This window comes from Suncus etruscus, chromosome 5 (assembly GCF_024139225.1).
Source record: "Suncus etruscus isolate mSunEtr1 chromosome 5, mSunEtr1.pri.cur, whole genome shotgun sequence".
In the NCBI taxonomy this organism is placed as follows: domain Eukaryota; kingdom Metazoa; phylum Chordata; class Mammalia; order Eulipotyphla; family Soricidae; genus Suncus; species Suncus etruscus.
This window is the reverse complement of record NC_064852.1, coordinates 101114251-101136126: the sequence shown is the minus strand read 5'-3', so window position 1 is coordinate 101136126 and position 21876 is coordinate 101114251. Positions and strand designations below refer to the sequence as shown.

At 34.1% G+C, this 21876-nt stretch overlaps 1 protein-coding gene across 1 annotated transcript in view; it reads right to left on the bottom strand.

Moving 5' to 3' along the window:
• The window catches only part of TTC21B (tetratricopeptide repeat domain 21B), a 79990-nt gene that overhangs the window by 14504 nt on the left and 43610 nt on the right, over nt 1-21876 (bottom strand). Inside the window, exons 19-25 of the mRNA XM_049773379.1 lie at nt 19737-19843; nt 10361-10549; nt 8954-9064; nt 7948-8029; nt 4677-4827; nt 4292-4453; nt 1884-2079 (exon numbers count right to left, since the gene is read on the bottom strand). Of these exons, the coding sequence (XP_049629336.1) occupies nt 1884-2079; nt 4292-4453; nt 4677-4827; nt 7948-8029; nt 8954-9064; nt 10361-10549; nt 19737-19843 (998 nt within the window). The remainder of the gene's footprint in view (nt 1-1883; nt 2080-4291; nt 4454-4676; nt 4828-7947; nt 8030-8953; nt 9065-10360; nt 10550-19736; nt 19844-21876) is intronic.

The following is a 21876-nucleotide window of genomic DNA, read 5'->3' as shown; positions in this document are numbered from 1 at the left end:
GATTTACATTATAGTTAGTTTGCTTATCTCATCTTCTCTAGATTATGAAAAGCTCGAAGAAGGGCACTTATACACTATCATTATCATATCTCACTGGCTGCTTAATGAATATTCATTATATTTTATTCATGCAGCCTAGAGTTAAAATTAAAAGGTGCAAAAATAAAATAAATTTGTTTTGTTTACGAAACTTCAGTTCATACATCTGTCTTTTGATAGTACTGTGAACAGATCCAAAGACACATATTACTAATCACATATGTAATAATGATTAAAAAATAATGCAATCTCACCAACAATAAACTAGCACAGCTTTCTAGGAAATAGCTGTGATGCCACTCACTGAGTGTAGCATTTTCTCAATCTTCTCAGTTAAAACTCTCTCATACTATATGACAGAATTCTGTTTCACAAGATAGGTAGGTAGCAATCACACCTCGTACCAATGAAATGGTTCTTCATCATGTTCTCGCAGGTTTTCTTCTCTGACAGTCCTACTTCTGCTCGTGTTCTAGTCAGCTGATATTTTCCATCTGTTGCTATCCGGACAGCTCAGCAGAGTACACTCTGAGAACTTAACTTAATGCCAATAGATGGGTCTGCACTAGGATCTTTGAACTCAGAGATCAACAAGAGATGTAGCTTTCCTAAAACCCTCCCAGATCATGGGAGACAGGGGGAAGAGGTTACTGTGTCTGTGTTTGTATGTGGAGGGGGTTGGTTGCTATTATTACTTCAATGATATTGTTACTTCTAAACTACAGAAAAATGCAATAAAATTCTATATATTCTATGTGAGATATACAATTTTGAGTTTCTGGAAGCTTGTAACATTGTTGTGTAGAATAACAAAAAAATAATTTAGTGAGTCTCCTAAAAACCTGCTATTACCACTGCTGATGTGATGGCTACCTAGAATTCCTTTTAAAAAAATGTTTATTTTGGGACCAAACACCTGGACATGCTCAGGGTTTTTACTCATGATAGGGCTCAGTAAAGCATAGGTGGTGCCAGAGACAAAACTTGGGTCAGCCACATGCAAAGCAAATTCCTTACTCTAGACCTACTCTTAATACTAATTAAAGAAATTGAGCATTTCTTTAATTAAGAACCATTTCATTGGTACAAGGTTGAGGAAGAAAAAAATAGAAAACTACAAACAGAATAAAGTTGAATTTGAGTGGAGATTTCTAATTTATTATTATCATCATCATTACTACTACCACACTATCATTACAAGGTATACTATGTATTATACATTATAACAATATGACTACCACCATAATCCATTGTTGCTAAAGACCACCATTGCTTGTGCAATTGAGCAGTAAACTGCTGGCATTAATCTCAGTTTATTTTATCTAGTAAATTAATATAAGTTATAATACAAAAACTTTCCAGGAAATAAAGCTGCTACTCTGATAACTTAAACAATTTTTTTTTTTTTTTGGTTTTTGGGCCACACCCAGTGACGCTCAGAGGCTACTCCTGGCAATGTGCTCAGAAATCACTCCTAGCTTGTGGGACCATATGAGATGCTGGGGATCAAACCGAGGTTCATCCTAGGTCAGCTGTGTGCAAGGCAAACACCCTACCACTGCGCTATCGCTTTGGCCCCAGCTTAAACAATTTCTGAAGAAAGCCCCTTCATCATTCCAACAGATCAAAAATATCAATATAAAAGTCATTTAAAAAACATACATTGTGTAGAATCATGACAAATATATAGTTTTAATAACAGAAAATATATAGTTTTTAATAACAACAACAAATACCAGCTCAAATAAATCTTGAGCTAATAGAAATACAAAGCTAATACAAATAATTCTTGTGTATTACCACGGACCAATATTATCGATGTTGAAAAAGAAAAATTTACTGACCTCAGATGTTGCTATTTCTGTGAAGGTGTTCAAAGCCTGTTCAACATTAGACTTCTGTTTGGTAGCCATTAGGCAATAGTTTCCCATTATGAGAAGCTGTACATGACCCTGAACAGTCTGAGGTTTTAGTTCTTTAAGGAGTTTTTCTGCTGTTCTCACTGCTAATTGCACTGACTCTTGCTTCTCAGATGAATTACTGCATAAAGTTAAAAAGAAATTTCTTTTTATTGTTATAAAACAAATGGATATTAGAATGAGTTTCAGGACACACTGATTTCTTTATTTGTCAAATTTAAAAATAATCCTTTTTGGGAATGCCATTCATTCTTTTATAATACAAAGTAAAGCATAGTATATTTCACTTTTCTATAAAGAAATCAACACAACTTCATTAAAACATTAAAACGCTTATTATAAACTGAAGGAAAACGGCAATATTTGTATGTGTTAAGTCCATTCATTTCAGTTAATATAAAACAAAAAGAAACAAGCTGTATAAGAAGAAGCAAATAGTTATCAAGTAGTGTTATTTACAGAGAAAATGAAAACAAAGGAAGGAAATAAGAGTGATTAGCCTTGTTGAAAGACCTGCCATGTATCAGGAACTTATTTCATTCAAACTATATTAACTCCATTTCATATATGAGAAAACTGAAATACAAACAAGTAAGGTAATTAGCTATTAGTGACAGAGCTCAAACAAAAACCAAGAATTTGACCCTAAGATTGTTAATATGTATTTTTTAACTCACTACCTAGCCTATCAGATTCTCTGACAAATGATTCATCTGCCAAAAGGTTGAAGATTTTAAGTGTAATAAAAAATGAACATGTAAAAATACTTTTCTGATATTCTTTTTTGTTGTTGTTCGAGCTATTCCTTGATGTGTTCAGAACTTACTCTAGAGGTTACTCCTGAGACAATTCAGGAAACCATATGGGGTTCTGGAGCATGAGGCTTGATTAATAGGTTGCTAGGAATCAAACTTAAGTTGCACACATGAAAGGCAAGTATACTACCCACTGTACTCTTTCTAGTCATTTTCCCATATTCTATAATATATACTTGTTTTATATGTATATATAAATAAATTTAAAAGTATTTCTCAAAACCCAGTCATTAAAATTCTTTGTCAATTCTTAAATCTTAGCCTTTTATTTTTAAAATATTTCATACTGTTAGCTACTGTCTTCAAAGTTCCCCTCCTTTGACTATGTACTACTATACAGTATGATTTCTCTTTTTACCACAATGATTATCCTTCCTACCTTCTCTTGTACTTCACATGCTCAAATATTAGTGGTCAGACTTCTCTTACTATAATCTACTTGATTCCCATGGAAACAATTCTACAATGAGCATCTTTCTCCTAATTCCATAGGAGAATCATGACTTCCCTTTTGAGTTTTATTTTTATATTTTCAACTATGTGCTGAGATTTCTAGAGAAACAGCCTATAGTTATATAATAGTATATAACCAAGTTTTTTCCACAGTGAAGAATAAACACACAACTTTTTTCTCCTGCTCTAAAATATTCATTGACTTCAATAATCAAAGTCATAAAAGCTGTTATTGAAACTTCTCAGCAATTTAGTTCTAATTAGTTCTAATTTTCTCCCAGTCTTCCCCTGATTATTTTACATAGGAATGATTTCTATAAATTCTCACAACACTTAATGTCAATTTAAAGCATTTATTTTTTTTTTGTTGGAGATTGAATGATTGTTAGATAGTATGCCTCCTCGATAAATTACAAGGAACTGAAGGCAGAAGCTATCTCTTACATTGTAGACATTTATAATTTTACATATAACCCAACATGCATCTCCTAGATCTGAGGAGAGAACAAGTAAAAAACACAAGTTTATAAATATTTGTCAGCATAGTGGCTAAGAGAAGCAATGACCCAGGTGGAATTCAGCCCCAACTTTGGCTCAACTGTTCATTAATTCTAACATAATCAACAAATTAGATCTGTGATTACTTAACAATGAAGTTATAGGGAATAAATAAAAAAATAAATGTAAAAGAGCGAACACAAGATTTGGCATGAAACTATCCTGTAAAGACAATTTTTTAGCTATGTTATTCTTGTGAAAATAACACTGTTCTATAATTTATCTTACTTTCGACAAACTAGGGGGGAAATCTTCATAATTTGTCTAGCTTGATTTAGGGACAGTCATTCTGGCTATAACTTATTCATCCAACCTTTCATCAGTATTATTCTAGTATATAGTTCTATTTTGTATGGTATCCCTAATTACTACTCCAAGTAAGATATTTCAAAAGAGAAAAAAAGAAGAAAAGAAAAGGAAAGGAAAGAAAGAAAAAGGTAGGAAGAAAGGCAAGAAAGAAAAAAATAAAAATGGAAGAAAGAAAGAAGAAAGAAGAACACTACTTACCCCAGGTCTCCATTTAGATTTTCAAAAACTTCACCTCCAATAGTTTCATTATCTGGATTTAAACATATTTCTATCATATTATAAAGGGCATTTTGGCCCCACTCACTATCTTTCCGAGCTTTATTAAAATGTCGAAGGGCATCATTTGGTTCTCCAATATACCTTGTTAGATATAAAACACAAAAACAAACTCATGTCCAATCACTGCCTACAAATGTTGAGTAGCTGATAGTCTGCTTAGCAAAAACAATTACCAAAATATTTTAAATGGTGATAACTCAATACAAGGAAAAGTTGGTCACATTTTTAATGTGACAAAAGAAGCTTAATTTTATGCACAATGAGAAAAAATGATTAAGTAGGATTTATTTGTGAAAAGACTTACCAAAGATATAACCCTTTGCAGTATTGAAATCCTGCTTCCAGTTTTGATCTGGAGTTACATTTCTCAGCCATTAAAAAAAATCTTGGAACATCATCAAGTTTTCCACATCTTCTTAAAAAATCAATCAATCGAGATAATGTCATATAATTATCTAGAAAGATTTCAGTTATAGATAGCCTTTTATAATTTTGATTTTAATGTTATAAACCTATTTCTTTATAAAATATATCTTACTTTATAAAGCATAATTTAAATAAAGTGAAGGAATAAATGCTTTAGCTACTATAAATTCCTGAAGAGACTGAATAAACAACTGCATGACTGAGCTAATAATAAAAGTTTGGGATGGTTTGTTTGGCTTTGTGAGAGAAGGTTCATATAAGTAACCATAAAAAAATACATTTGCTATAACTAACATTAATCTTTTCTGTAACTAAACTATTCTAGAAAGTATTTCTGCAAAGAAAAACTAAACACTAATAGTAAGAGAACTTATTTTATTACATGATCTGTCCTTAAGCTCTTAACACAGCTAAAAACTGGGTGAAAGGATGATATTTTGATTTATTTAATATGTGTTTATTTTGGTCTTGTAGTGCCAGAACTAATACCATCTTGGAACTTGGGGTGGGAGTCATTCCTGGAAATGTTTAGGGAAGTATATGGTGCCAGGGATCAAATGCAGGTCTCTGATGTCTGTATTGCCTGAACATGGTACATGGTACATGGTGCCTGGACATATCTCCCCTCTTGAGATATAGTTTCATATCATGTACTTTCATGCTTTTACTTTCACACTGGTATTGGGGCTCTCAGCCACTGGAGATACCTGCACTTTCTCTTGAGTACATTACTCTTTCTTTCTTATGCTTGTCCTCCCCCTTCCTCAAAATTTCTGAATAAAGCTGTTTTCTTAAAAAACAAAACATAAGTCTTCTTCATGCAAAGTATATGTTCCAGATCACTGAATCATCTCCCTGGTCCTTCAAATTTTTAAAATATAAATACATAGCTAAAACTTACATATTAGGTTACCATATTATAACCTTAACATATTAGTCCGAATATTTCACTTTGTGTATATGTATGTAGTACTAGAGCTCAAAAGCAAGATCATACATATGAGTCATATACTTACTCTCCAACTGAGCCACACCCCTGATACTCATTTCAACTTTTTTTTTTTTTTTGGTGGGGGATTTTGGGTCACTCTTGGCTGTACTCAGGCATTAGTCCTGGCTCTATGCTCAGAAATTACTCCTGGAAGGCCTGGGACACCATATGGGTTGCCGGGTATCAAACCCAGGTCAGCTGCATAAACACCCTACCACTATGCCACTGCTCCACTCCCCCCATCTTAATTTCAAAGGATGAAGCATTAATTTAGTTTGGTTTCACATATTACTTCGTAGAAAACTTTCTTTTTCTGACTCTATCCAGGTCATCCTTATCACTCCAATATTACAGGATTTTTTGAAGGATAATTGGCTTGTTACACATTGTCTTATATATACAAAAATGATTAGATATTTGTATATACTATAAAATTTCTATTGTATGTGTGAAATGTAATCATACAAACATATTTCACTATGTTTATATTTGCTTAGTGAGGAAATATCAAAGGGTGGACAAGAAATTTTCTTCTATTTGCTCAAATTTTCTCAGCGCAGTTGGAAGCAATATATATCCATATATATCCATTTATCCATCCATCTTTCTTTCTTTCTTTCTTTCTTTCTTTCTTTCTTTCTTTCTTTCTCTTTCTCTTTCTTTCTTTCTTTCTTCTTTTCTTTCTTTCTTTCTTTCTTCTTTTCTTTCTTTCTTCTTTTCTTTCTTTCTTTCTTCCTTTCTTTCTTTCTTCTTTTCTTTCTTTCTTCTTTTCTTTCTTTCTTTCTTCCTTTCTTTCTTTCTTTCTTTCTTTCTTTCTATACATATATATGTACATATACATAGATATATATGGAAAGAGTGTGTGAGAGTTACTTTTTAAGCCACACCTAACAGTGCTGGCTCTACACTCAGGGATCATTCCTGGGAAATTTGGGAGATAAATATCAGATGCTGGCGATCAAACCTTTGTCACTGCATGCAAGGGAAGTGCTCTATCCATTGTACTATCTCTCTAGTCCAGGAGAAAAAAATTATTTATTTATTTTATTTTTTAATTTTTGGGTCATATACAGCGGCATCCAGGGGTTACTTCTGGCTCTGCACTCAGAAACTACTCCTGGTAGAATGCTGGGATTTGAACCACTATCTGTCCTGGGTTGGATGCGTGCAAGGCAAACATCCTGCCACTGTGCTATCTCTCTGGGCCCTGGGAAAATATTTTTTAACTGAGGATAGGAAGGAGCAAATTATATTTGTTTGAGGAGATAGGACCAGATATAAAAGTCAGTGAGAGAAAAAATTAAAGAAATATTAAGATTTTTACATTTGGAGTCTGTGGTCATAATTTAAAGTGAAACCAATCATAGATGCTAATATTAGAAATAAAGCAGATAACCTGGAGAATGACAGACTCCATTAGAAGAAGGAACATAAGGATAATGGAATACCAGAAGTGAAGATACAGAAAGGGGAACAGATTATTTATGTAAACAATAGGCTAGGGAATAGATTATTTATGCAAATAATAGGCTGGGGATATAACTCAGAGGTAGTAAACATTTATCTCCTACAAGTGTAACTGGGTTCAATCCTTAGCATGAATAAAACATCCTGGAGCTGAGACCTCCAGGATCTAAGAATTAACCATAGAAATTCAATAAGCCATAGAACAACCCAAATTTTTTATGTAAACCAGTATAAAATCATCAAAGACAACAAAAATTATTTAAGACTGCTGGGGAAAAAACCACCTTATAAAGGGACCCTAATAAGTATCATCAGATCTCAGCAGAAACTTGACAGTCTGGGAGGGGGAAAACTGTTAGTCACCAGTTTAAAAGAAAAAAACTGACAGCTCAGAATGTTTTCCAGAATGCCCACCCCACTGCAAATCTCTCATTCAACTATGAGGGAGAAAGAAAAGCATTTCCCTAATAGCAAAGCCTAACGTAAATTAACACTACCTAACCTGCTCAACAGGAAATGAAAATTTTTTAATATGAAAAGGTTTTCCAGAGTCATTTTTGCTATTAAGTGCAACTGGGGAATAAGCAGAGTTGGAATCAATAAGAGTTGGGTATTTAAAGTAGTTTAATAACTAAAAAGAGGAGAAAGGGAATTGACTTCATTAGAAAAAATATTACCAGTGGCTATTTACCTGGTTTGCGTTCTAAGAGCTGTTGTAAATGAAACACTGCTTGTTCATAGTCCTGTTTTCTAAACATGAGATCTGCCATCATCTATAAAAGCAAAAGTTGGTTCTAAAAATATTGTCTTACATTTAAAGAAATCTTGATTATTCTTGTCAAGATACAGTGCAGTGAAAATATATATTTAAAACAACATACAAAGCGAAGTTTTATACAAAGGAGCCATTTATATTCAAGAACACCTTGGGCAGATTGGCACTGAGATCAACACAACTGAATAATCAAGGTTCTGAAACAGACTGCTCTCTTCACAAAACTATATTTTTAGAAAAAAACAAACATGTTTCCACTGGCTATTTTAAACAGAAATTTGAAGGAAATTGCATGCTTTATGTACTGTCATAATAAAGTTGTCTCACTGAATATGACTAGGATGACAATAAGAAACAAATCACTCGAAAGAATATAAAATGAGCAAGATTACTGAAACGTTCTTACTGTATACTTTAAGAGAGACACTTATTAAATATTGGTATTATAATAATATTGAATGAGTACCATAAACTTTCATATATAGTTGTGTGAAAGCTAATATACATCTCAACTCAGATGAAAATGAGAGTGAAACTAAAAATTGCCACCTTAGAATGACACATGAATTTCTTCCTTATCACTCCAAAAAATTAGTCCAGAATGTCTGGTAAAGTACTTAAAAATACTCAGCAAATTATAGCTTCATTATATGATCTCCACCTGACTAAGCATCCTCTTAGGCAAAAGGAAGAATTAACTAGGTCTCAAAGGGCAAATAAATAGATTTACTGTTCTAATTAGTTAAATTAATGGGCTTTGGTTTTTATTAATAAAACACACTAGGAATGTTAATGTTAATTTGTCCTCCAACATGAACCATGTCTCTCCTCTAGTCTGAGTTCTACCAAGGCTAAATCATAGAATAAAGTCATGGGCTATATCATAGAATCGTTATCACAGTCTGAAGACTCTGGAACTAACCATCGTGGCAGCCTCATTGTCCTGGTCACTCTGAAGAAGCAGAGCACAGTGCCGCAGGCAAGAGTCAGGATCACCTTGTGCCAGGTATAATCGTGCCAGTTCTAACATTATCTATGGAGAAAAAGGGCATGAGTTAGCAAGAAACTTTTCTGTTCAGGACAAAAAGTGAATGAGGGGGAATGTTGCACTGGTGATGGGTGGTGTTCTTTACATTACTGAAACCCAAACACAATCATGTATGTAATCAAGGTGTTTAAATAAAAAAAAAAAGTGAATGAGGAAAATGTTGGGACACAGACTAAATTTTAGCTGACCAAAAGTTATTACAATCAAATCACAAGCATGATTTTCAGACAAACTACAGGTGTACTTATCTCTATTTTTTTAAACAATGAGGAAAAGGCAAAGAAGTGACTTCCTTGTGGTGAGAGAACAAGGCATGGTGAAAAGCACATTCACCTTAAACAAGGAGCTTTAATGCCCATCCAAGCTTTCCTGTGATGAAGTCAAACTGCTTTTGGCTCGCTTAACAGATTTTTCTCATTTGTTTTTCTTTCTTTCTTCTTCTTCTCCTTCTTCTTCTCCTTCTTCTTCTCCTTCTTCTTCTCCTTCTCCTTCTCCTTCTCCTTCTCCTTCTCCTTCTCCTTCTCCTTCTCCTTCCTCTTCCTCTTCTTCTTCTTCTTCTTCTTCTTCTTCTTCTTCTTCTTCTTCTTCCTTCTTCTTCCTTCTTCTTCTTCTTCCTTCTTCCTTCTTCTTCTTCTTCTTCTTCTTCTTCTTCTTCTTCTTCTTCTTCTTCTTCTTCTTCTTCTTCTTCTTCTTCTTCTTCTCTTCTTCTTCTTCTTCTTCTTCTTCTTCTTCTTCTTCTTATTCTTCTTCTTCTTCTTCTTCTTCTTCTTCTTCTTCTTTTTTTTTTTTTTTTGCTTTTTGGGTCACATCCGGTGACACTCAGGGTTTATTCTTGGCTATGCACTCAGAAATTGCTCCTGGCTTGGGGGACCATATGGGACACCAGGGGATTGAACCACTGTCTGTCCTAGGTTAGTGTGTGCCAGGCAAACGCCTTACGGCTTGCACCATTGCTCGGGCCCGAGATTTTCTTATTTGTAAAATAAAAAGCTAGAAGCAGATTGGGTTGCCAACATAGCTCAAGTGGCTAAAATACATGCTCTGCATACAGGAGGCCACAGTTTGATCCCACATAGACTCCCTAGCACTTCGGAATAATCTGTGTTTCAGACTTAAAACTAGGATTGTAACTCCGTTAGCCATTACTGAACAAGGGAGCTATTTGAGTTAGCCTTAATAGTCACTTTTTTTTTCTATACAAAAGCTTCTGAGCATTTTACATTTGAGGAAGTTAGCTACATTTGAAGTAAAAGAAGCTTAACACTTTATAAAAGTACTGACCTTATTATCTGTTTCACAATGAACAAGAGCCTCTCTATAAAACTTAATTGCTTTTTCATAGTCTCTCTGAGCCACAGAATGCTTTGCAATCTCTGCACAAATTTCAGCAGCTAACTGCTTCTGTGCTGGAACTGCATCTGGCTGTTCCATCTGAACACGTTTTAGTACCCGAACTTGCAATTCTCGAGCCTAGAGAAAAAGATTTAAAAAAAGAATTTTAAAAAATAGAAAAGAAATGAACAATGTTCAATAACTTGTACATACAGATTTCATGGAAGATTTAAATCAAACCATAATAGTCATTCATCTAACAGAAACTAATTCAAAGAAAATATCTGTCCTAACTGAGATCTTAAACATGCACTTGTTTGCAATCAAGTTTGCAAGCACATATCTTTCCAAAACAGCAAAAATAAAATAAAATAAAATAAAGATATAAGATTACTATCATTTCAACAAATATTACGGGATATCTACAGAAAAACTCACAAGCAAAACAATTATGAAATATCTGGAAAAATTCAAATGACATGACTCAAAATCAATAAAATACATGCTTATTAAATTCATTAAGCAGTATCTAAAAATTATTGGAACTTGACGGAGAACTCCAATACTTTAGACCTTAACATTAAAACTTAATTTGAGCTAAAATTACTCATGAATGCACTTAAGCATTCATTTAACAACCAGTAAATGTCCACCATCTGCCACACCCTATGCTGCACACAGACAGTTTTATGGAAATTCCTGGCAAACTGTTGGATGACAATTGGTTTTGATGAAAAAAATCTTAGGCTGTATTTTTATTAATACTACACAGCATGATTTAAGACACTTGCTCTAAATTTACTGAAACCACAGGCCAAGTTTAGAGTGTTTTAATGAATTCCTTTGGAAATAAATGATTAAAAAAAACCCTTATGTGAGAAAGGTTAACATTTCATAAAAATTTATTTTGATATACTAATGTTCATTCAAATAAAATTAAAAATATTACAAACTTGTTTGTTTGGGGTTGGAGAGATAGCACAGTGGTAGGGCACTTGCCTTGCATGCAGCCAATCCAGGACAGATGGTTCGAATACCGGCATCCTATATGGTCCCCCATGCCTACCAGGACAGATTTCTGAGCACAGAGCAAGGAGTAACCCATCAGTGTTGCTGGGTGTTACCCAAAACTAAGAAGAAAAATGGTTTGTATATGTACATGTACATCTGTATGTACATAAACATAGTCTTTTCCTCTTTTCATGGCCCCCGAAACTCTAAATAATCAGTTTAAATAGCACTTCTTTATCTGGCATTCTCTTCTATACCTATAGAAGATAATACCTAATCTGCTTATTAATAACATAAAACTAAAAAATAGCATTATTGGCACTGGAGCAATAGCACAATGGTAGGGTGTTTGCCTTGCAAGTGGCCAACACAGGATAGACCCCGGTTAGAATCCCAGCATCCCATATGGTCCCCAAAGCCTGCTTGGAGCAACTTCTGAGCACAGAGCCAGGAGTAAGTAGAGTGCTACTTAAAAGAAAAATAGCATTATTAATAGAGATTTCTTTTTTAGTTAAAACTTTTCTAATTTAGAATTGGATTTCTACCAGGGAAGGCTTTAATGATGCCCTGGCACTGACTTGCTCCAGAGTGGGTTCATATGACACCCCGATGACTTAGTAACAGCAACAACCTGCTTTTAGTGCAGGGTTCTCTGCATTGCCATCTAATGGTGAGATGAAACTGAAGACGCTCTATGTCACCCTGACTTTGACCCTGACTTCGACCTGTACAAAAACCAGGATCTCTAACTACAGAAATCCACAATAACCATGAATGAAAAGAACTTTTATTGAGACCACAGAGAAAAACTTTGGGGTTAGACAACTTAGTATACCCAGATCCTGTAGTTGGTTTTATGCCAGGATGGTTCATGGCTAAGGTCTCCCTGTTTAAGGTTTTTCCTATTTCCCTCAAATTTTGCTGTGCCTGTGCAAACAAAACAAAACAAAACAAAAAAAACATAAACAAACAAAAAAACCCCCCAAGACTGCCATGCATAAACCCTTTTAAAATTATTTATTTATTTATTTTGGGGGATCATACCTGGCAGTGCACAGGGGTTACTCCTGCTCTACCCTCAGAAACGCTCCTGTCAGGCTTGGGGAACAATATGGGATGCTGGTATTCAAAACACCATCCTTCTGCATGCAAAGCAAATGCCTTACCTCTATGCTACTTTCTAGCCCCTTAAATTATTTATTGTATTTTTTATCTCTTATCTTTGAAATTGGGGTTCCTGCCTTTTTTACGGAACCTTGGGACACAGAATACTTTACCACATATTTCCACATTTTTCTATAAAATGAAGAGGAAAGGAATAAAGAAAGGCAGGGAAATTAATAAGGACAAATTAATAAGGACAAAACTAACTATTCAAACCAAAGTCAACAATAATAGAATCAAGGGACCTAAACTTTAATAATCTAAACTCAAAGGGGCATGTTACACTGGTAGGCCCTGGGGCAAAACCTGGTGGGATAGGATGCACTCTGGGTCCACTCGTGAAGGGAAGTTGACATTGGTGATGAGAAGGGCCCTGACTCATTATATATCTGAAATTCAACTATGAAGAACTCTGTAGATCACAATTGTTTCAATAAAATAATAAAAAAAGTTTTCCAGTTTAACTAATAAATTATATAGTCACTCTCAGTTTAAAAAATAAGCACTTAAGGATCTAGATGATTTGAATTTATGCCAACTTTTATACAAAGTCAGATATATATGATTATAAGTTTAACTTCCTAGATAAAATTATTTATGACTCCAATTTTCAAATAATGATTTTTCACTTTCTTATATTTTCTTATAAAACTTTGATACTTTGAGTGAGCAAAACTTCTTTGCATTTTCCACTAAAGGAATTTCATAAGAAATAATTCATTTCTGTATTTTGAACTGGATTTTTAGAAGGATAAGGCTACTTTTTATTAATTATAAAAACCATATTAGCTTTTATTATCAATACTATACACTAAGTAATCCCAGGATAAAGGGAAAGGAAATGGCTTCAAATGAACTGTTTACCAAAACTACTATAATGTAGAATATAGGACTTGGACCCGCCTGCTCGAGCAGGGTAAGTTCAAGCCTCCACCGCCATTGACATTGCAGGGGCACCTAGGTGCTTCCACCTGGGAAGTGCCTCCCCATAGGAAGTTCAGAGACTGAGGTGACTTGGAACCGCCAGAGCAGGGTGGGGCCACAGGAGTGCGGCCATTCTGCTTCATGGTCATGAGCTCTTTCTAACTAATGAACCCCACCATAACAATTAGAATAAAATCACACTACAATGGGGAAACCTTGTAGAAAACACCATGCACAGAGAATGAAGATGATAGTTCTGATGACCCAAAAAGTAACAAACATCTGATTAATCTCTCAGATAAGGAATTTAGAATAGAAACATAGAGGATCCTCATAGAAATCAAAGAAAACATAGCTTAAGCTGAACAAAACACAAAGATAGAAATCAGAAAACTCCAAACTAAAATAATAGGTCTGAAAAACACAATATGAACTAAAAACCTCAATGAAAATCCTCTCCAACAGGATAACTGCAGCAGAGGACAGAATCAGTGAACAGGAAGATGAAATGCAGAGCAACTCCATACAGCAGAAGAGATTGGAAAAGAACCTTAAGGCAAATGATCAGACAACAGAAAAAGTACTCAAAGAATGTGAACAGATGTAAATAGAAGTCTTTCATGAACTCAACAGAAAAAGAATCATTGGAGTCCCAGAGGCCCAGGAAGGAGATTGCCAGGAAGAATCAACAGTCATCATAGAGAAACTCCCAGAGCTAAAGACTGCATGCAATCAAATCTTGCATGCCTGAAGAGTACCAGCCTAAAGAGACCCGAAGAAAAGCACCCCAAGACACATTCCTAGTCACAATGATGAATCCCACAGATAGAGATAGAATACTGAAAGCAGCAAGATCAAAAAAGGAAAATTACATCCAAAGGAGCATCCTTAAGATTTAAAACAGACATGTCACAAGAAACTCTCAAGGCCAGAAGACAGGGGTGGGATATTGTGATAAGAATGAATGAAATGGATGCTTCACCTAGAATACAGCACCCAGCCCGACTCACGTTCAGATTTGAAGAAAGTATACATAGCTTCATGGATAAGAAACTGCTCAGAAACTTTACAGATACAAAACCAGCCTTAAAAGAAATACTGAAAGGTCTACTTTAAGACAAGACAGACCAACAGATACATCAAACTTATACACAAAGATGACATTAAATCCCATGACAATCATCTCCCTCAACGTCAATTAACTAAATGCACCAGTTAAGAGACACAGAGTGGCTAATGGATCAAAAAGATGAACCAACCTTCTTCTGCCTACAAGAAACACACCTGAATAGTCAGAACAAAAACAGACTCAAAATCAAAGGCTGGAGGAAAATCAGCCAAGAAAACAAGACCCATAAAATTCCGGAGTGGCCACATTAATATCAAACAACACAAACTTTAGACTCAGAAAGGTTGTAAAGGACAAAGATGGACACTTTGGTATCAATCAATGTCTATGTGCAATAGGAAGAAATAGCACTACTAAACATGTACGCACCCAATGAGAGACCAGAAAATTATCTAATACAATTACTGACAAATTTGAAAGAGGACATTAATAATAACAAGACCTCAACAGGACCCTGTCAACACCTGATAGGTCAACCAGACTGAAACCCAACAAAAATATCCTAGACCTGAAAAGAGAAATGAAAGAGGCCTAGCAGATATATATAGGACACTCCATCTCCAGAAACCTGGATACATTCTTCTCCAATGTGCATGGGTCATTCTCCAGGATAAGCCACATGCTGGCACATAAAAGGTATAGCTGACATACCTCCATAAAATCAAGAGGATAGAAATTTTGCAGGCTACCTTTGCTGACCACAAGGCTCTGAAATTAGATGTGAACTACAAAGGGACAAAGAATAAAAGCTTTAACAACTGGAAATTAAACAAACTACTACTAAAAAACCAATGGGTCCAAGATGAAATCAAAAAGGAAATAAAAATTTTCCTAGAAACAAATGACAATGAAGGCACAAACTATCAGAATCTATGGGATTCATCAAGAAGGTCATTCACTTGATCAAGTCGGTTTCATCCCTGGAATGCAAGGATGGTTTAACATCCGTCAATTTATCAACATAGTATCAACACAGTATCAACAACAAAAAAAATAGTTAAAAATAAACCACATGATCATATCAATAGAAGCAGAGAAAGCCTTTGATAAGGTCCAGCCCGCATTCTTGATAAAAACTCTAAGCAAGATGGGAATGAAAGGAACCTTTCTCTAAATAGTTAAGGCCATCTACCACAAGCCAATGCCAAATATTATCCTCAGTGGAGAAACACTAAAAGCCTTCCCTCTAAATTTTGGTACAAGACAAGGCTCTCACCACTCCTATTCAACACAGTACTGGAAATACTTGCTATAGCGATTATACAAGAAAAAGATATCAAGGATATCCATATAGGAAAGAAAGAAGTCAAGCTCCACTGTTTGCAGATGACATGATACTAAATTTAGAACACCCTAACGATTCTACCAAAAAGATTCTAGAAACAATACTCATGCAGCAATGTGACAGGCTACAAAATTAACACACAAAAATCAATGGCCTTTTTATACACCAATAATGATAGAGAAGAAATGGACATTAAGAAAATAATCCCATTCACATTAGTGTCACACAAACTCAAATATTTTGGAGTAAACTTGACTAAAGACGTGAAGAACCTATATAAAGACAACTATAAAGTCCTGCTCCAAGAAATAAGAGAGGACACACGGAAATGGAAACACATACCCTGCTCATGGATTGGCAGGATTAACATAATTAAAATGGCAATACTCCCCAAAGCATTGTACAGATTTAATATGATCCCTCTAAAGATACCCATGACATTCTTCAAAGAAGTGGATCAAACACTTCTGAAATTCATTTGGAAAAATAAACACCCATGAATAGCTAAAGAATCTTTGGGGAAAAGAATATGGGAGGCATTACTTTCCCCAACTTTAAACTGTATTACAAAGCAATAGTTAACAAAACAGCATGGTATTGGAATAAAGACAGATCCTCAGATCAGTGCAATAGGCTTGAGTACTCAGATAATGTTTCCCACATACAATCACCTAATTTTTGATGAAGGGGCAAGAAAACCTAAATGGAGCAAGGACAGCCTCTTCACCAAGTGGCATTGGCACAACTGGTTAGCCACTTGCAAAAAAGCGAACTTTAACCCCCAGCTAACACCATATAGAAAGGTAAAATCCAAATGGATTAAAGACCTTGATATCAAACCTGAAACCATAAGGTATATAGAGGAACACATAGGTAAAACACTCCATGACATTGAGACTAACCGCATCTTCAAGGAGGAAACAGCACTCTTCAAACAAGTGGAAACAGATAAACAGATGGGACTATATTAAGCAAGAAGCTTCTGCACCTCAAAGAAAATATTGCCTAAGATACAAGAGCCACTCACTGAACGGGAGAAATTATTCACCCAATACCCATCAGATAAGGGGCTAATATCCAAAATATACAAGGCACTGACAGAACTGTACAAGAAAAAAAATCTAATCCCATCAAAAAATGGGGAGAAGAAATGAACAAATACTTTGTCAAAGAAAAAATACAAATGGCCAAAAGACACATGAAAAATGCTCCACATCACTCATCATCTGGAAGATGCAAATCAAAACAATAATGAGGTATCATCTCACACCAGCAGACTGGCACATATTACTAAAACAGAAATTATCAGTGCTGGATGGAATGTGTAGAGAAAGGAACTCTCATTCCTAGGATGATATACCCTAGGAATACAAAAATAAAATTCAAAGATGTCTTCCTCACACCAATATTCATTGCAGCACTATTACAATAGCCAGACTCTGGAAACAACCAAGATGCCCTTCAATAGATGACTGGCTAAAGAAACTCTGGTACATATACACAAAGGAATATTATGCAGCTGTCAGGAGATGGAGTCATGAAATTTTCCTATACATGGATGCACATGGAATATATTATGCTGAAAGTGAGGGAGAGAGGAAGAGAGAGATAGACACAGAATGGTATCACTCATCTATGGGTTTTAAGAAAAATAAAAGACATCTTTTGTAATAATTTTCAGAGACAATAGAGATGAGGGCTGGTAGGTTCATCGCATGGTATGAAGCTCACCACAAAGAGTGGTGAGTGCAGTTAGAGAAATAACTACACTGACATCTAACATAACAATGTGAATGGAATGAGGGAAGTAGAAAGCCTATCTCAAATACAGGTGTGGGAGGTAAGAAGGTGGGAGGTTTGGAGCATTGGTGATGGGAATGTTGCACTGGTGAAGGGGAGGTGTTCTTTATATGACTGAAACTGAACTACAATCATGTTTATGATCAAATTGTACAAATAAATATATTAAAATAAAAAAAAAACGTAGAATACAAAGCAAGTTTTAACAAAGCTCAAATAATTACATCTAAGTAATTATTTAATCACAATTGAATTAATATTCAACTAATATTCAATTAAAAAGATAACCAGAGAACTAGAATTGCTAGAAAATTAATACTACATTTAACTGACAGGTTAAAGAACTGATTTAGAAAAAATGGATATACTATAGCAAACTGAGTAATAAAAAATGATGGCATGTAGTTAGAAAATTTCCACCTTAATTATAGTAAGAACGAAGAATGAAAATCTATCAACTAAAATACCATTCAATAAGCTAATAAAAATTTAGCAAACCAATTCTAAAATAAATTAAAAAAAAATAATAAATCATGAGGGAAGAAATAAATACCCAATGCAGATAAAAATGTGACACTGAATTTTTAAAAATATTAAAAAATAAATGAGTCCCAGGCATTACTGATGATTAATCATGGAAGAAAAACAAAGCTACTTTTATCTGAGCACTAAAATAGGCATTTTATAGCTTGTGCAACCAGGTGATAAGAAATAATAAAATATAATGTCAACAAATTTGACAATCTACTTGTTTTTGCTTGTTTTGTAGTACTGGGATAAAACCCAAGACCTCATACATGCAGGGGAAGTGCTCTCCCACTGGGATATATTCTCAGCTCCTTTATACTTGACATTTATAAAATGAATGAACTGCTTTAAGAAATAGCCATTCTAATCAATATAAGAAAAATACTTTAAAATTATCAGTAGGCAATGCTTTTATCCAAGTGAGTCCCCAAATTTTTTAATGCATGAGATGCTCCATATATAAAAGGTACAGTGTAGGACATACAAAATCTCCCATATAAACATAGATGGACAAATCTTGAACAAAGCATTAGTGTTATCTTTTAAAAAAATCGCAAACCAATGATATTTAATATTTATTTCAGGGTAGTCTACATAAATTGATATAACATCTGAAAATCAATTTAATGTAATAAATTAAGAGAAAAATATACAGAAGGATCATAACTTTTCTTGTTAGAAATAGAGCACACTTTTCATAGCTATTTATTTGGGGGGATGGGGTTTGGGTCACACATGGTGGTAATCAGGTTTGGTTACTCCTTGCAGGCTAGGGGGATCTTATGGAATGCCAGGAATCAAAACAGGGTTCATCTGGCATTTGCCTTCGCTGTGCTATCGCTCTGGCCCCTAGAGCTATTTATTTACGAAGAAATTGTTAGGCAAACTAGAAGCTGCGAAATCATCAAAAAATCTATTAGATTTAACAAAATGTATATAAAAGCTGTACATTGAAAACAAGATATTAAAGATATGAACCAAAGTAGCAAGTAAACTGAAATACTGCCCTAAATACTAATACGTTAATATATACAAAAAATATATCCTGTACTGTAATATATAAGTTTTAAGATATTCTGTAACTCAGTGTGTAGAAACAAGACATGTGCCAGAGCTTGGTGTGCTCTCCAAAACCAAAAAGCTTCTCAGGCATAGCAGGTGTGATCCTAGAGGGCCTGAGTACTTGCCAGGGTGACACTAGTGGTCACTGGAATCTTGGGCCAAGCAGTACCACATTCTTGAACCCTAGTGTTGAACTGTCCAAAAATACCTTCTGGAGGTTTCCCAAAACAACATAAAAATATAAAATACTATCCTCCACTTAGTTTATATATTAATTTGCAATGTTATACTTAAATGGTATAACTGATTTGTATTCAGTCATCACTACACATTTTCTGGAACAAAAGATCATGGTCCTCTTCCATAGGGCATATTCTCTTCAGTGCAACTACTACCACACAAACACAGTCAAAAAGTATTACCTGTTGTAATGAAGTGATTGCATCATGAAGTCTTTCCATTTTACTATAAATTTTTGCTAGAAGAACTTGAGAACGTGCATTCGCCACAAGAGCTGACAGTTCATTTACTATAAAAGAACAAAAAGAACACATTGAAAGTAACATTTAAAGCAAATGTTCACATTTTTTCTATAAGCTTTAAAATCTTATTTTTAGGGTAACAAATAATTAATAACTATCAGAAAACTTAGAATGGGCCTGTCTTTTTATGTGTCCAAATCTATTTAAATCTAATACTGAAAAATGATATTGTAAAATCTAACAGTATCACAATATCAATATGCTTAAAAACCTAGATGATACTTATTGTAAAGATAGCTTGTTAATAAATATCAATAAAATAAGATTGAGAAAATTATACACAAAAGTACATGGATTAAAATCTTTCATTACATAAAAAATTAGTACTTAAAAATCAAACATTTCTAATGGTTTAAGATTAAAAATATTTTCCTTTTGAACTTGACAAAAAATTCAGTAGCCAAAAAATGACATGTGAATAGAATATATAAGTGTTTTATTAATGAAGTGACTAAATTTTTTACAAAAAGGAGAGCCAGTATGAAAGTAAATTTTTGTTTTACTGATTACTGAACAATCAATAAATGTCTAATGATAAAACAATATGAATAAAAATTTCCTATACAAAAAATATATACTCAGTTCTTAGAAGAAAATGTAGCAATGCTTTCAACTACTAGTTCACAAACTGATATAATCTACAGAAATTTCCTTTTAGTACTCAAAGAAGTTATTGTAGCTATTACATGATTTAGGAACACTATGTAAGTAGCAATACTTTTTCATGAAGAAATTTCTGTGGACTGAGGCAACAAGCACTGATCAAAAGATAAGAAATAAAATACGGGGACCAGAGAGATAGCACAGCAGTTGTTTGCCTTGCAAGCAGCCAACCCAGGACCTAAGGTGGTTATTTTGAATCCCGGCATCCCATATGGTCCCTCGTGCCTGCAGATAGCCAGGAGTAACCCCTGAGCACCACTGGGTGTGGCCCCAAAACCAAAAAAAAAAAAAAAAAAAAAAAGAAATAAAATATGATACCCAGGGGCTGGATGATAATACAGTGGTAGGGTAGGGTGCTTGTCTTGCATGAGGTGACCTGGATTTGAGCCTCAGCACCTTATATTGTCCCCTGAGCCTGCCAGAAATGATCCCTGAGTACTGAACCAGAATTAATCCCTAAGCATTGCTAGCTGTGGTACAAAAACAAAATAAATAAATAAAATAAAGGGTTTTGTTCTATAATATTATATATAATAGGCATACAATTCTGTTTTAAGAAAGCACAAAATATATATTAATTACTCTGTCTCATTGTTTTCAACTTTTCTTCGGTCTAAATAGCTATCAATTAGATGAATTATCAAATAAATTATACCAACATACATTAGAATACATATGCCAACAAAATAATAAAGTTGTATTTACTAAATTAAGAGAAACTGTTGAGTGAAAAATAAACCCTGCAGATCTATAGGCATAAGATACTCCCATTTTTATATAGAAAAATAGTTTACAGCTGTGAGAGACAAAGACATAAGGCAGAGAGACAGATTAGGGTAATATACAATTTGTTAAATGTAAAGTCTTGCAGAGTGGGAGAGGATATAACTTTTATTCATCTATGTAATTTACAATTTTGTCAAATGACCACTAGATTTTACTTAAGAGATAGGGTTATTATGATTTAATCTGTATAAACTAAGGCAACTTGATAACATCCATTTAATTTTAAATGTACCCACATTTAAAAGTTTTATCAACTTTTTTAAAGTATACATCAATAAATGAGAAACAAGATTCACTTTAACAAGGTTTATAAATTAAAACAAGTAGAAAGCAACATAGGGGATAAGTTTAAAAAACTTACAGTTATGTAATATTATGGTATAAGAAGACAAATTAATATGAATGTTTTCAGTATATGTATTGATATTGCTATATTTGGGACTGAGTAAAGTAAAAAAAGGAAAAACAGAAAAACAACTTTGAAAATGAAAATTATATATTCATGTATGCAATTATTTCCAGGGATGTAAGTGAAAATAGAGTAAACAGAATTCACAGGAGAAACTGGAGA